At 44.8% G+C, this 16500-nt stretch overlaps 1 protein-coding gene across 2 annotated transcripts in view; it reads right to left on the bottom strand.

Annotated features, from left to right (window-relative positions):
- Positions 1-16500, bottom strand: part of rnpc3 (RNA-binding region (RNP1, RRM) containing 3) — a 65107-nt gene that overhangs the window by 11995 nt on the left and 36612 nt on the right. For both annotated transcript variants that reach the window (XM_072273250.1, XM_072273251.1), the window contains exons 9-11: positions 8772-8897; positions 7305-7432; positions 1109-1267 (exon numbers count right to left, since the gene is read on the bottom strand). In XM_072273250.1, the coding sequence (XP_072129351.1) occupies positions 1109-1267; positions 7305-7432; positions 8772-8897 (413 nt within the window). The remainder of the gene's footprint in view (positions 1-1108; positions 1268-7304; positions 7433-8771; positions 8898-16500) is intronic.

The raw sequence follows: 16500 nt of genomic DNA, 5'->3' as shown, positions 1-16500 counted from the left end.
GCTCAGATTTCCAGCATCTGCAGACTTTCTCGTTTTGCAGTTTGTACATCCTGCCCATGAGCGCATGTGTTCCACTAGTGCTCCAGCAAAAGTAAACTGTCCCCAGTGTGTAGGTGAGGGGTGGAATGTGGGGAGAATGAAATGGGATCAGTACAGGACTGGTGTCAACGGGTGGTTGATGGTCAGCACAGATTCAATGGGCCAAAGAGCCTGTTGGCATGCTACAAGGATCAGTAAGATAATTCCCTTTCAGGACAGGAGTGAGTATATAGCCACACGGAAGAGCACAAGGCATCGCTTGTCAAACTTCTCTGGAGTAAGCTTTTATGAAATGGCAGGGGAACTCAGCAGGTCAATCAGCAGCTACAGAGAGGAATAAATGGTACAATTCTTTATTGTCCTGCATAGCTGTTGCCTGACCTGCTGAGTTCCTCCAGCATTTTGTGTGTGTTGCTCAAGATTTCCAGCTTCTGAAGAACTTTGTGTTTATTAAAATGCCTCTACACGTGTAATGGAAATGACATTAAACCATCTCAAATCTTAACAAGGTATAATGAGCCATGTTGGTGTGTCCTTTCTTTTTGAAGTAAAGGAAGATGAGAGGTGATTTGATAGAGGTGTACAAGATAATAAGAAGCATAGATAGAGTGGACAGTCAGAGATTTTCCCAAGGTGGAATGGCTAATACAAAGGGGCATAACATTATGGTGACTGGAGGCAAGCACAGGGGGAATGTCAGAGGTAGTTATTTTTTTAAATCATAGAGAGTGATTGGTGTGTGAAACACAGTTCCAGGAGTGGTGATAGAGGCAGATACATTAGAGACACTTTAGAGACTCTTAGATAGGCACAAAGATGAAAAGAAATGGAGGGCTATGTGGGTAGTTTAATCTTGAAGTATGTTAAAGGGTTGGCACAATATTGTGGGCCAAATGTCCTGTATTGTACTGTTCTATGCTTTATGTCCTAATCCAGTCACTGGACATGGCACGACTCACAATACACCAATCTCTTCCCACGGCCTGTCCCCATACTTCCCCTGTCGCAGGCCTCCCCCCCCCCCCCCCCCCCAGATTCCCACGGCCACAGAATGAACCTCTACACCTACCATCCCTGGTGATCCTGCCCTTGGACAGCTGCTTCCTGGAGATGAACTCTGATGGAATCTCTTCCTCCTCCTCCTCTTCGCTCTTGTTCTTCACAGAGACTGGAGCCGGTTGGATCTTCCCAAATCCCGAACTTTGAGGCTTGGAATTCTCCTGAGGCTCTGCAAAGGCCACAAGCATGAACACCTGGTTAACAGCTCAGTAAATTGGGGAAATTTATTGTTACACACACCAGGGTGAAATGCAATTCCTTGCTCGACTGAAGCTCACAGAGTAAACAGTGTACACTATAATTCAATTTTCTCCCATATTAGGTTCACCGAAATGAGTATTATTATAATCAGAGATTTTCATTAACTTAGCTGAGGATTTTTATTTGTGAATCACATGCTCTTTTTCCACAGTGGAGCAGAAAAACAAGGGCAATTGTAAAGCATGAACATCTAAAAATTCAACCCAGAATTGTCATTCCTGTAGTGGGCCCAACCATGAGCTGCTCTAAAAAGCCACCTTGTAGACATTATATAAATTCTCTTGCTCGCGATCCAAACCAACTGGATTTTCCCAATCTACCTTCATACAGAAATCTACTATGACTGCCTTTTGACATGCATTTTCTATCTCCCATTGTAATTTGTAGCCCATATCCTGGCAACTATTCAGAGGCCTGTACATAACTCCCATTTGGGTATTTTTAACCTGCAGTTTCTTAATTCTACCTACAATGATTCTACATCTTCCCATCCTATTCTTTCTAAGGATTTGATTTCATTTTTAAAAAAACCAACAGATCCACCCAGCCCCTCTGCCCACCTGCCTGTTCTTTTGACACAATGTGTATCCCACCTGCCTGTTCTTTTGATACAAGGTGTATCCTTGGATGTTAAGCTCACAGTTATTTTCTTTCAGCTGTGACTCAAAGATGCCCACATCATACCTGCCAATCTCTAACTGAGCCACAAGTTCCTCTACCTTTTTCCGTTAACTGCGTGCATTCAAATATAACAGCTTCAGTCCTATATTCATCACCCTATACTATATCTTATTTGCCTATTCTCCCAAACTCCCACTGCAATTTGCCTATCGCCACAATAGGTCTACAGAAGCCGTGATCTCAGTGTTAACCAAGCAGCCTTGGATGACCTGGACAATACAAAGACCCATGTCAGGATGCTGTTTACTGACTATAGCTCAGCATTTAATACCATCATTCCTACAGTCCTGATTGAAAAGCTACAGAATCTAGGCCTCTGTATCTCCCTCTTCAATTGAATCTTTGACTTCCTAATCAGAAGACCACAATGTTTGCAGATTTGAAATAAAATTTCCACCTCACTGACAATTAACAATGGCGCTCGACAGGGATGTGTGCTTAGCCCACTGCTCTACTCTCTCTACACCATGACTGTGTAGCTAGACATAGCTCAAACAGCATCTATAAATTTGCGGATGATGTTGGCAGATGGCGACGAGAGGGCTTACAGGAGTGAGGCATACCAGTTAGTTGAGTGGTGTCGCAGCAACTACCTTGCTCTTAACGTCAGCAAGACCAGAGTTGACTGTGGACTTCAGAAAGGGTAAGATGAGGGAACACAAACCAATCCTCATAGAGGGATCAGAAGTGGAGAGAGTGAGTAATTTCACATTCCTGGGTGTCAATATCTCTGAGGACTAACCTGGACACAACACATTGATACAGGCAAGACAGTGGCTATATTTCCTTTGGAGATCGAGTTTGTCAATTAAAATACTCAAACTTCTACAAATATACTGTGGAGAGCATGATCACTGGCTGCATCTCTTTCTGGTATGGGGAGGGCTACCGCATAAGATTGAAATAAGTTGCAGAAACTTGTAAAATTAGTTAGCTCTAGCCTTCAGAGTATCCAAGACACCTTCAAGGAGTGGTGCCTTATGAAGATGGTGCCCATCATTAAGGATCCTCCACACCCAGGACATGCCCTCTCATCCAGAAGGAAGTACAGAAGCCCGAATGCACACACTCAGCGATTCAGAAACAGCTTCTTCCCCTCTGCCATCCGATTTCTAAATGGATATTGAACCCATGAACACCCTCACTACTTTTTTTATTTCTGTTATTTTGCACTACTCTTTTAACTTAACCATTTAATGGACATAATGTAACTCAGTTTTTTCTCTATATTTATTTATCATGTACTTCATTGCACTGCTGCTATAAAGTTAATGAAATTTCCTAACATATGCTGGTGATATTAAATCTGATTCTGATCTGTCCAAGTCCTTTTACAGACTCCCTGTTTCCTCAATACTACTTGGCTCCTATCTATCTTTTAAGCGCCCACAAACTTGGCCACAAAGTTATCAATTCCGACATCCAAATTACTGACATATAATGTAAAAGAAGTGGTCCTGAGGCACACAAGTCACCTGCAGCCAACCAGAAAAGGCCGCCTTTATTCCCATTCTTTGCCTCCTGCCAGTCCACTAACCTTCTATCCAGACCAGTACCTTAATGGTGGATGTAATACCATGGGCTCTACTCTTGATTAGCAGCCTCATGTGCAGCATCTTGTCAACGGCCTTCTGAAAATCCAAGTAAATAACATCCACCAATTCTCCTTTGTCAATCCTGCCTGTTATTTCCCCAAAGAATTCCAACAGATTTTTCTGGCAAGATTTCCTCTGAAGGAAATCATTCAAACCTTAGCCTGTTTTACAGCGTGTCTCCAAGCACCCCTAAACCTCATCCTAAATAATGGTCTCCAACATCTTCCCACGACTGAAATCAAGTTAATTTCTTTTCTTCTGCCTCCCCCCAACCCTTCTTAAAGTGTGGAGCAACAATTGCAATTTTCCAGTCCTCCGGAACTATTCCAGATGCTTGTAATTCTTGAAATATCATTACTAATAAATACAGGAAAGTCCGCAGATGCTGGAAATCCAAAGCAACGCATACAAAATGCTGGAGGAACTTGGCAGGCCTGGCAACATCTATAGAATAAACAGTCACATTTCAGGCTGAGACCCTTTTTCATGACTGGAAAGGAAGGTGAAAGACACCAGAATAAAAAGGTGGCAGGAGGGAGAACAGGATAGCTAGGTGATCGGTGAAGTCAGATGGGTAGGACAGATAATGGGCTGGAGAGGAAGGAATCAGATAGGAGAGTAGAGGGGTTAGAAGAAAGGAAAGGAGGAGGGGACCCACTGGGCAGTGACAGGCAGGTGAGAAGAAGTAAGAGTCCTCCGCAATCTATTCAGAGGAAAAACCTTTCACTTCAAAGTTCCCAGTAAATTTATTATTACATATATGTCACCATATACAACCTTGAGATTTATTTTAAGACCATAAGACATAGGAGCAGAATTAGACCATTCAGCCCATCAAGTTGGCACAACCCAGGTCTAACCATGTATAAAGTGCCAATGGCATTTACTTTTTAAACTTGTGTCATAAATGCACGTTATGCATTACATATACTGTAATTCATTTACCTATTTATTTATTAGAAACATAGAAAACCTACAGCAGAATACAGGCCCTTCGGCCCACAGTGCTGTGCTGAACATGTACTTACTTTAGAAATTACCTATGGTTACCCTTTCTATGGTTTCCACACCCTTCCTGTAGTGAAGTGACCAGAACTGAGCACAGTACTCCAAGTGGGGTCTGACCAGGCTCCTATATAAATATAGCATTACAAAGGCCAATGCATCGTATGCCTTCTTAACCACAGAGTCAACCTGCGCAGCAGCTTTGAGTGTCGTATGGACTCGGACCCCAAGATCCTTCTGATCCTCCACACTGCCAAGAGTCTTACCATTAATATTATATTCTGCCATCATATTTGACCTACCAAAATGAACCACCTCACACTTACCTGGGTTGAACTCCATCTGCCACTTCTCAGCCCAGTTTTGCATCCTATCAATGTCCCACTGTAACCTCTGACAGCCCTCCACACTATCCTCAACACCTCCAAACTTTGTCTCATCAGCAAATTTACTAACCCATCCCTCCGCTTCCTCATTCAGATCATTTATAAAAATCACGAAGTAAGGGGTCCCAGAACAGATCCCTGAGGCACACCACTGGTCTCCAACCTCTATGCAAAATATGACCCGCCTACGACCGCTCTTTGCCTTCTGTGGGCAAGCCAGTTCTGGATCCACAAAGCGATGTCCCCTTGGCTCCCATGCCTCCTTACTTTCTCAATAAGCCTTGCATGGGGCACCTCGTCAAATGCCTTGCTGAAATCCAGAAACACTACATCTACTACTCTACCTTCATCAATGTGTTTAGTCACAACTTCAAAAAGTTCAATCAGGCTTGTAAGGCATGACCTGCCTTTGATAAAGCCAGGCTGACTATTCTTAATCGTATTACACCTCTCCAAATGTTCATAAATCCTGCCTCTCAGGAACTTCGCCATCGACTTACCAACCACTGAAGTAAGGCTCACTGGTCTATAATTTCCTGGGCTATCTCTACTTCCTTTCTTGAATAAGGGAACAACATTTGCAACCCTCCAATCCTCCGGAACCTCTCCTGCCTCCACTGATGATGCAAAGGTCATTGTCAGAGGCTCAGCAATCTCCTCCCTCGCCTCCCACAGTAGCCTGGAATATATTTTGTCCGGTTTTATTATTATTTTTTTCTATATTATGTATTGTATTGAACTGCAGTTGTTAAGTTAACAAATTTCATGACACATGTCGGTGATAATAAACCTGATTCTGATTATGCTAAGTGTCAATTTTCTGGAATTTACAGTAGATTCTGGGTAATTAGGGCAGCTGCTTATTTGGGACAACCCTTCAAGCACACTAAGTAAATTGAGAAAACGGCCAGAATTCCCACTTGTTTATTTGTGACACCATGCTGCTTAATTGGGACAGGAGACTGTTGCTGAAAAGTTTCAAACTGGTATTGGTCACATTCCTTGTGAAGACGTTAGTCACTATACCGTACTTAGAGTGAACAGTTACGTGTGTTTGTGTTCATAAAGCAGTGATTTTTGTCACTGATAGTCGGTGAGAAATAAGCAGCGAGACAAGTTGGAACCGTTTTGCTCACAGCAGTTTCAAGCATTCAGGTTTGGAGATGCCAGAAATGGCTGGGAGTGAAAATGAAACAATTTCACTACTTCAACAAGTTAGGAAACACAAACAGTTTAAAGGTTTTGAACATCATCACGAATGTTACAATGAAAATGAAGATTTGGAGGATGCAATTGTCCAAAGCATTGTATGAAGGCAGTCCATTATCTGCACTAGGTATCTGCGCTGATTTTGTTCATTTCATCAAAAGAACATGGCAACGTACACTGGATGAATCCCTCCATTGATAACTATTAAGAACTAATACACAGTTTTATAGTACTTGTATTAGTCGTGTTCTAACTTGTTGTGTATTTCATTTAAATACATAATTTGTTACAGAGTTAAATGGTAGTTTGTGTTTTTAAAAAAATACCTACTCAACTATTTTCATGAAACTTCAGCTAAATAGGACAGTCGTTTAATTGGGCCAAAATGTTGTAATTAACTGGAATCAACTATTTTTTTATTTGTAATTTATTTGTGATAAAATTACTTCCGGTGTGGTGCGTGAGTTATACGTGGTCCGGAGGAACGTTGTTTCGTTTGGCTGCATACATGAACATGGTTGAAATGACAATGACTTGAACTTGTCAGGAGTTTGCACATTCACTCAACTCCCGTTTCCTCCCACATTCCAGAGGCATTTGGGTTAGGGTTAGTAAGCTGTGGACGCGATACATTGGCAACGGAAGCATGGAGACACTTGCGGGCTGCCCCCAGCACATCCTCAGATTGTGTGTGTCATTAATATTAAAAAAAAGACACTTGACAGTATGTTTTGATTTATGTGTGATAAATAAAGCTTTAACTCTTCTGACTAGATCCATCTCTCTCTCTCTATGGATGCCGCCTGGACTGGTGCAGCACTCACCGCTGTCAGTTTACATTACCAGTGTTTGGTTAAGGACAGAGGTGGGAGGAGGAATGGAGATGTATGTAGATGGCAGCTGCCACATTTCTCTCAGTAACTATGAAGATCTATCATTAACCCCACCCCGCTCCCCTCGAAGGCACAACACGGATCACAGGTCATCAGGAACCAGCTGGCTAAGGGCCCAAAGAACCCAGCTGTTGCCGGCAGCCACGGCCACACGCGACCACCCCACCACTCCCTACCTGCTCGCCGCTCCCCTCCACCTTCCAGCAAGCTGCCGATGTCAGTCGGGAGGTGGAACTCGATCTTCCTTTGGCCTGGAGGCTGCAGCTGGTCAAACACTTCTGAAGGCGAAACAGCAGGATGAGAGCTGGGTGGGGAGGAACAGGTAGTCAGTAGGAATTTTGGCTTGGGTGGCCATAAGTTCCGTGGGTGGAGCAGGAAAACAACACATTAACACCCTCTGCACCCATCTGAGGCTTTGTAAGGCATTGCTCAGACTGCACTTCGTGTACTTTAAGCAGTTTTGGGCCCCTTATCTAAGAAAGGATGTATTGGCGTTGGAGAGAGTCCACAGGAGGGTGCTCAAGAGAATGATCCCAGGAAAGAAAGGGTTAACATATGAGCAGCATTTGATGGCTCTGGGGTTGTACTTGCTGGAGTTTAGAAGAATGAGGGAGGGTATCTTATTGAAAGCTATTGAATACTGAAAGGCCTACACAGAGTAGATGCGGAGAGGACATTTCCTATAGTGGGGGAAGTCTAGGACTAGAGGGCACAGCCTCAGAAGAGACACATCCATTTAGAACAGAGATGAGGAGAATTTCTTTAGGCAGAGGGTGGTGAATCTGTGGAATTCACTGTCACAGATAGCTGTGGAGGCCAATCATTGGGTATGCTGAAGGCAGAGTGCTAAGGCTACAGGGAGAAGGCAGGAGAATGGGGCTGAGAGGGATAATAAATTTGCCATGATGGAACACCAGAGCAGAATCAATGGGCCAAATAGCCTAATTCTGCTCCTATGTCTAATAGGTTTATTGAGAATGACTTCTAGCAAATCAATCTCAGGGTTGTATACAGTGACATATATGCACTTTGATAATAAACTTTTTTCGAACTTTGATCATTTCTAGTTAAGTTTATGAATAGGAAAGGTTAGGGAGCCAAATATGGGGAACTGGAACAGACCAGTACATGGGAACTTAACCAGTATGGATGAGTTAGGCCGAAGGGCCTGTTTCTAAGTCATAGGACTCTATAAGCCAGATTGAGGAGTTACTGGCAGAGAAAGCAAGTGGGCAAACGGGGAATGCAGACTGAGTCGTGGGCTGGACAGGAGAGTGGGTGAGCAGAGATTCCCTAAGGACGTGAGGGGTGCAGATTCAGTCGTGGCCTTCATAGATGTTGGATCAGTATTGACATTGCAAGGCAATGGGGGAGGGATGGAGCAGAGAGATTAGTTGTATTTCTGCAAGGAATGCTCACCACGAGGGGCTGGGATAAACGGGGAACTCTGCTATTAGATAGCACAATGTGCCAGGACTCTTTGGTGATGAACTGGTATCTGCTCGAGATCAGAAGTCTGGGGAAATTGATCTCAGATGTCAGAGAAGAGGTTGGAGCAAGGATAAGTGAACCAGGAGAAGTAGTGAGCCAGTGGGTAGATCGATTCTCTAACGCAGCCCACAGCCTGCTTATCATGCTCTCACCTCTGGGAAGTCACTTTTGTCACGCTGATCAGATCCTTTAGCCTGGGCCGTTTCCGGAGTGACGCCCGTTTCCTCTTCTGTGGCTGCCTGGGAGGCTGTGTTGCTAACCCCATCAGTCGGACCATCCTGCAGAACACGGAGAACCCAAGTCTTAGACAGTGGGCTGAGAGTAGGAACATCAGGGAGACCAGCCAGTCTGAGGCTGGGGAAGGCATTAGGTGGGGTAGAGGGCGAGACTGCGAATAGGTGCCCTGAACGAGAAGACCAAAGTCAAAGGAACAAAATTTAGGCCATTCGAAATATCAAGTCCACTTCACCATTCCATCATGCTTGATTTATTACCCCTCTCAACCCTATTTTCCTGCGTTCTCCCCATAACCTTTGACGTCCTTACTAATCAAGAACACATCAACTTCTGATTTAAATATACCCTATACTTGACCTGCACAGCTGTTTGAGGCAATGAATTCCACAGCTCCAGCACCCTCTGGCTAAAGAAATACCTGATCTCTGTTTTATAGGAACATTCGTAATGCGCCAAGTGCATCGAGATGCAGCTCCTTAGGGACCGCGTTACAGAACTGGAGCTGCAGCTCGATGACCCTCGTCTGGTCAGGGAGAGTGAGGAGGTGATAGAGAGGAGCTGCAGGCAGGTGGTCACGCCGGGGCCACGGGAGGCAGACAAGTGGGTCACGGTTAGGAGGGGGAAGGGGAAAGGTCAGGTAATAGGGAGTACCCCGGTGGCTGTGCCCCTTAACAACAGGTACTCCTGTTTGAGTACTGTTGGGGGGGGACAGCTTAACCGGGAGAAGCGACAGTGGCCATGCCTCCGGCACAGAGTCCGGCCCTGTAGCTCAGAAGGGTAGGGCAAGGAAGAGGAGGGCAGTTGTGATAGGGGACTCGATAGTAAGGGGGTCAGATAGGCGATTCTGTGGACGCAGTCCAGAGACCCGGATGGTAGTTTGCCTCCCTGGTGCCAGGGTCCGGGATATTTCTGATCGTGTCCAAGATATCCTGAAGTGGGAGGGTGAGGAGCCAGAGGTCGTGGTACATATAGGTACCAATGACATAGGTAGGAAAAGGGATGAGGTCCTGAAAGGAGAATATGGGGAGCTAGGAAGGGAGTTGAGAAAAAGGACCGCAAAGGTAGTAATCTCGGGATTACTGCCTGTGCCACGCGACAGTGAGAGTAGGAATGCGATGAGGTGGAGGATAAATGCGTGGCTGAGGGATTGGAGCAGGGGGCAGGGATTCAAGTTTTTGGATCATTGGGACCTCTTTTGGCGCAGGCGTGACCTGTACAAAAAGGACGGGTTGCACTTGAATCCTAGGGGGACCAATATCCTGGCAGGGAGATTAGCGAGGGCTACTGAGGTGACTTTAAACTAGAATGGTTGGGGGGTGGGAATCAAATTAAAGAGGCTAGGCGTGAGGAGGTTAGTTCACTACAGGGGGATGGGAACCAGTGCAGAGAGGCAGAGGGGTGTAAAGTGAGGGTAGAAACAAAAAGTACTATGGAGAAAAGTAAAGGTGGCAGGCCGACAAATCCAGGGCAAGCATTAAAAAGGGCCACTTTTCAGCATAATTGTATAAGGGCTAAGAGAGTTGTAAAAGAGCGCCTGAAGGCTTTGTGTGTCAATGCGAGGAGCATTCGTAATAAGGTGGATGAATTGAAAGCGCAGATTGTTATTAATGATTATGATATAGTTGGGATCACAGAGACATGGCTCCAGGGTGACCAGGGATAGGAGCTCAACGTTCAGGGATATTCAATATTCAGGAGGGATAGACATGAAGGAAGGGGAGGTGGGGTGGCATTGCTGGTTAAAGAAGAGATTAATGCAATAGAAAGGAAGGACATAAGCCGGGAAGATGTGGAATCGATATGGGTAGAGCTGCGTAATACTAAGGGGCAGAAGACGCTGGTGGGAGTTGTGTACAGGCCTCCTAACAGTAGTAGTGAGGTCGGAGATGGTATTAAACAGGAAATTAGAAATGCGTGCAATAAAGGAACAGCAGTTATAATGGGTGACTTCAATCTACATGTAGATTGGGTGAACCAAATTGGTAAAGCTGCTGAGGAAGAGGATTTCTTGGAATGTATGCGGGATGGTTTTTTGAACCAACATGTCCAGGAACCGACTAGAGAGCAGGCTATTCTGGACTGGGTTTTGAGCAATGAGGAAGGGTTAATTAGCAATCTTGTCGTGAGAGGCCCCTTGGGAAAGAGTGACCATAATATGGTGGAATTCTTCATTAAGATGGAGAGTGACATAGTTAATTCAGAAACAAAGGTTCTGAACTTAAAGAGGGGTAACTTTGAAGGTATGAGACGTGAATTAGCTAAGATAGACTGGCAAATGACACTTAAAGGATTGACGGTGGATATGCAATGGCAAGCATTTAAAGGTTGCATGGATGAACTGCAACAAATGTTCATCCCTGTTTGGCAAAAGAATAAATCAAGGAAGGTACTGCACCCGTGGCTGACAAGAGAAATTAGGGATAGTATCAATTCCAAAGAAGCAGCATACAAATTAGCCAGAGAAAGTGGCTCACCTGAGGACTGGGAGAAATTCAGAGTTCAGCAGAGGAGGACAAAGGGCTTAATTAGGAAGGGGAAAAAAGATTATGAGAGAAAACTGGCAGGCAACATAAAAACGGACCGTAAAAGCTTTCATAGATATGTAAAAAGGAAAAGACTGGTAAAGACAAATGTAGGTCCCCTGCAGGCAGAAACAGGTGAGTTGATTATGGGGAGCAAGGACATGGCAGACCAATTGAATAATTACTTTGGTTCTGTCTTCACTAAGGAGGACATAAATAATCTTCCAGAAATAGTAGGGGACAGAGGGTCCAGTGAGATGGAGGAACTGAGCGAAATACATGTTAGTAGGGAAGTGGTGTTAGGTAAATTGAAGGGATTGAAGGCAGATAAATCCCCAGGGCCAGATGGTCTGCATCCCAGGGTGCTTAAGGAAGTAGCCCAAGAAATAGTGGATGCATTAGTGATAATTTTTCAAAACTCGTTAGATTCTGGACTAGTTCCTGAGGATTGGAGGGTGGCTAATGTAACTCCACTTTTTAAAAAAGGAGGGAGAGAGAAACCGGGGAATTATAGACCGGTTAGCCTAACGTCGGTGGTGGGGAAACTGCTGGAGTCAGTTATCAAGGATGTGATAACAGCACATTTGGAAAGTGGTGAAATGATCGGACAAAGTCAGCATGGTTTTGTGAAAGGAAAATCATATCTGACGAATCTCATAGAATTTTTTGAGGATGTAACTAGTAAAGTGGATAGGGGAGAACCAGTGGATGTGGTATATTTGGATTTTCAGAAGGCTTTTGACAAGGTACCACACAGGAGATTAGTGTGCAAACTTAAAGCACACGGTATTGGGGGTAAGGTATTGGTGTGGGTGGAGAGTTGGTTAGCAGACAGGAAGCAAAGAGTGGGAATAAACGGGACCTTTTCAGAATGGCAGGCGGTGACTAGTGGGGTACCGCAAGGCTCAGTGCTGGGACCCCAGTTGTTTACAATATATATTAATGACTTGGATGAGGAAATTAAATGCAGCATCTCCAAGTTTGCGGATGACACGAAGCTGGGTGGCAGTGTTAGCTGTGAGGAGGATGCTAAGAGGATGCAGGGTGACTTGGATAGGTTGGGTGAGTGGGCAAATTCATGGCAGATGCAATTTAATGTGGATAAATGTGAAGTTATCCACTTTGGTGGCAAAAATAGGAAAACAGATTATTATCTGAATGGTGGCCGATTAGGAAAAGGGGAGGTGCAACGTGACCTGGGTGTCATTATACACCAGTCATTGAAAGTGGGCATGCAGGTACAGCAGGCGGTGAAAAAGGCGAATGGTATGCTGGCATTTATAGCGAGAGGATTCGAGTACAGGAGCAGGGAGGTACTACTGCAGTTGTACAAGGCCTTGGTGAGACCGCACCTGGAGTATTGTGTGCAGTTTTGGTCCCCTAATCTGAGGAAAGACATCCTTGCCATAGAGGGAGTACAGAGAAGGTTCACCAGATTGATTCCTGGGATGGCAGGACTTTCATATGAAGAAAGAATGGATGAACTGGGTTTGTACTCGTTGGAATTTAGAAGATTGAGGGGGGATCTGATTGAAACGTATAAGATCCTAAAGGGATTGGACAGGCTAGATGCAGGAAGATTGTTCCCGATGTTGCGAAGTCCAGAACGAGGGGTCACAGTTTGAGGATAGAGGGGAAACCTTTTAGGACTGAGATTAGGAAAAACTTCTTCACACAGAGAGTGGTGAATCTGTGGAATTCTCTGCCACAGGAAACAGTTGAGGCCAGTTCATTGGCTATATTTAAGAGGGAGTTAGATATGGCCCTTGTGGCTACGGGGGTCAGGGGGTATGGAGGGAAGGCTGGGGCGGTCTGAGTTGGATGATCAGCCATGATCATAATAAATGGCGGTGCAGGCTCGAAGGGCCGATTGGCCTACTCCTGCACCTATTTTCTATGTTTCTATTCCTCTATTTGGAGGCTGAGCCCTCTGGTCCTAGACTCCCCCACTATAAGAAACATCCTCTCCATATCCATTCTATAGAGGACTTCCAATATTTAATACGTTTAAATGAGATGCCTCCTCGTTCTTCCTGAACTCCAACAAGTTTATAGAGTCATAGGACACTTGAGCACAGACACAGGCCCTTCAGCCCAACAAGTCAATACTGAACCATTCATCTGCCTAGTCCCATTGACTTGCACCCAGACTATAGCCCTTCATATCCCTCCCATCCAGGTACCTCTCCAAATTTCTCTTAAATGTTCAGACCTTCTAACCTACTCCAAGATCAATCTATTCCTTCCCCCCTACAAAAAGCTCCATTTTTCAATCATCAATGTGTCTATCCAGGAGTCTCTTAAATGTCCTTAATGTATCTGCCTCTACCATCACATCTGGTAGCGTGTTCCACTCACTCAGCACTCTGTAGAAAAACTTACCTCTGACATTCCCCCCATACTTTCCTCCAATCACCTTAAAACTATGTCCCCTTAGTCATTATCACCTTAGGAAAAAGTCTCTGGCTGTCCACTCAATCTATCCCTCCTATCATATTACACACCTCTATCAAGTCACTTCTCATCCTCCTTCGCTGTAAAGAGAAAAGACTTAGCTTGTTCAACCTTTCCTCGTAAAACCTGTTCTCTAATCGTGGTAGCACCCTGGTGAATCTCCTCTGCACGCTCCCTGAATATTCCACATCCTTCCTATAATGAGGAGATTGCAAGTAGGACAGGTAAAGGCGATGCAGTGGATGTTGGACTTCAGGAAAACCTTTGACAAGTGCCGCACATGAGGCTGCTTACCAAGTTAAAAGCCCATGATACTACAGGAGAACATGCACTAACATGGTTCGAACATGGGCTGAATGGTAGGAGGCAGCGAGTAGGAAGAAACGATCCTCTTCTGGTTGGCTGTCAGTGACTAATGGTGTTCTGCAGGGGTCGATGTCGGGACTGCTTCTTTTTATGCTGTATATAAATGATTTAGATGATGCAGACTGGTGGAGGGGCAGGTAGTGTTGAGGAAACCGGAAGGATGCAGAAGGACTTACACAGATTTGGAGAATGGGAAAGAAAATGGCAAATGAAATACAATGTTGGAAAATGCATGGTCATGCACTTTGGTAGTAGAAATAAATGTGCAGACTATTTTCTAAATGGGGAGAAAATCCAAGAATCTGAGATGCAAAGGGACTTGGGAGTCCTTGTGCAGAACACCCTGAAGGTTGAGTCGGAATATAAGAGCAAGGATGTGATGCTGAGGCTTTTTAAGGCACTGGTGTGGCCTCACCTTCAGTATTGTGAATAGTTTTGGGCCCCTCATCTTAGAAAAGATGTGCTGGTATTGGAGAGGGTCCACAGTAGGTTCACAAGGATGATTCCAGGAATGAAAGGGTTATCATATGAGGAACATTGTTGAGCGAGATATATCATGGGAAATAACTTTGCCATGTCTAACCTGTTCAGGCCTTTTAACATTCAGAATGTTTCTATGAGATCCCCCCCCCCTCCCCCACCCATTCTCCTGAACTCCAGGGAATACAGCACAGGAGCTGCCAGATGTTCCTCATACGGTAACCCTTTCATTTCTGGAATCATTCTTGTGAATCTTCTCTGAACCCTCTCTAATGTCAGTATATCCTTTCTAAAATAAGGAGCCCAAAACTGCACACATTACTCTAAGTGTGGTCCCACGAGTGCCTTATAGAGCCTCAACATCACATCCCTGCTCTTTTATTCTTACCAACATTGCATTCGCCTTCTTCACCACCGACTCAACCTGGAGGTTAACCTCCCAAGTCCCTTTGCATCTCTGCATTTTGAATTCTCTCCCCATCTAAATAATTGTCTGCCTGTTTATTTCTTCCACTAAAGAGCATACACTTTTCAACATTGTATTTCATTTGCCACTTCTTTGCCCATTCCCCTGAACTATCTAAGTCTGTCTGCAGGCTGTTTCCTCAAAACTACCCAACCCCCCCCACCTATCTTTGTATTATCAGCAAATTTAGCCACAAATCCATTAATCCCAGAGTCTAAATCATTGACATACATTGTAAAAAGCAGCGGTCCCAACGCCGATCCCTGTGGAACTCCACTGGTAACCGACAGCCAACCAGAATAGATTCCTTTATTCCCACTCTCTGTTGTCTGCTGATCAGTCAATGCTCCACCGATGCTAGTAACTTCCCTGTAATTCCACGGGCTTTTAACTTGCTGAGCAGACTCATGTGTGGCACCTTATCAAAGGCCATCTGAAAATTCAAGTACGTCATATCTACTGCATCGCCCTTGTCGACCCTGCTTGTAATTTCCTCAAAAATTTGCAGTAGGTTAGTCCTATGGTCTAATGAGGTGACTAGAACTGAACACAATATTCCAGGTGTGTTCTAACCAATTTTATAGAGCTACAACATCACCTTGTAGCTTTTCAATTCAATCCCCTGACTAATGACGACCTACACACCGTATGCCTTCTTAACCACCCTATCAACCTGCACGGCCTGTGTCATAGTTTGGCTGCGTTAGACTGCATTCTGCTGCTTGTGAGGAGTGTATCCTGTGTTTGGAGTGGTACTTTACAAACAGTTCCACACATGTGCGTTAAACATTAATCAGAGGGCCCTTGAACCACAGGGGAACTGAGATCTACTCAGCTGATTGCAATGAGTAAAACAACAGCCTGGTGTAACAACATCAGGGTGTGTGGGTAAACACCGTCTGTGGTCTCACTGACTGAGATTGGCATGTTTCTTGGACAGCAGAGTAGAGTTGTGTGTGGGCAAACACTGTGTCTTGAGGTCTCACTGATTGAGATCAATAGTTGCTGGACAAGACAGCAGAGTCACGTGTGGATAAACACTGTGTCTGTGGTCTCAGTGATTGAGATCGATGTGTTTGTTCACACGAGAGTGGAGTCCTGTGTGACTAAACACTGTCTCAGGTCTCACTGAACGAGAGTGATGTGTGTTAAGACAGGGGAGTGGAGATGTGTGTGGGTAAACACTGTCTCAGGTCTCACTGAACGACAGTGATGTGCGTTAGACAGGGGAGTGGAGATGTGTGTGGGTAAACACTGTCTCAGGTCTCACTGAACGACAGTGATGTGCGTTAGACAGGGGAGTGGAGATGTGTGTGGGTAAACACTGTCTCAGGTCTCACTGAACGAGAGTGATGT

The sequence above is a fragment of the Mobula birostris genome, chromosome 12 (genome assembly GCF_030028105.1).
Source record: "Mobula birostris isolate sMobBir1 chromosome 12, sMobBir1.hap1, whole genome shotgun sequence".
Lineage (NCBI taxonomy): Eukaryota > Metazoa > Chordata > Chondrichthyes > Myliobatiformes > Myliobatidae > Mobula > Mobula birostris.
The sequence above is the reverse complement of the archived record's forward strand: the minus strand, read 5'-3'. Positions and strand labels throughout refer to the sequence as shown.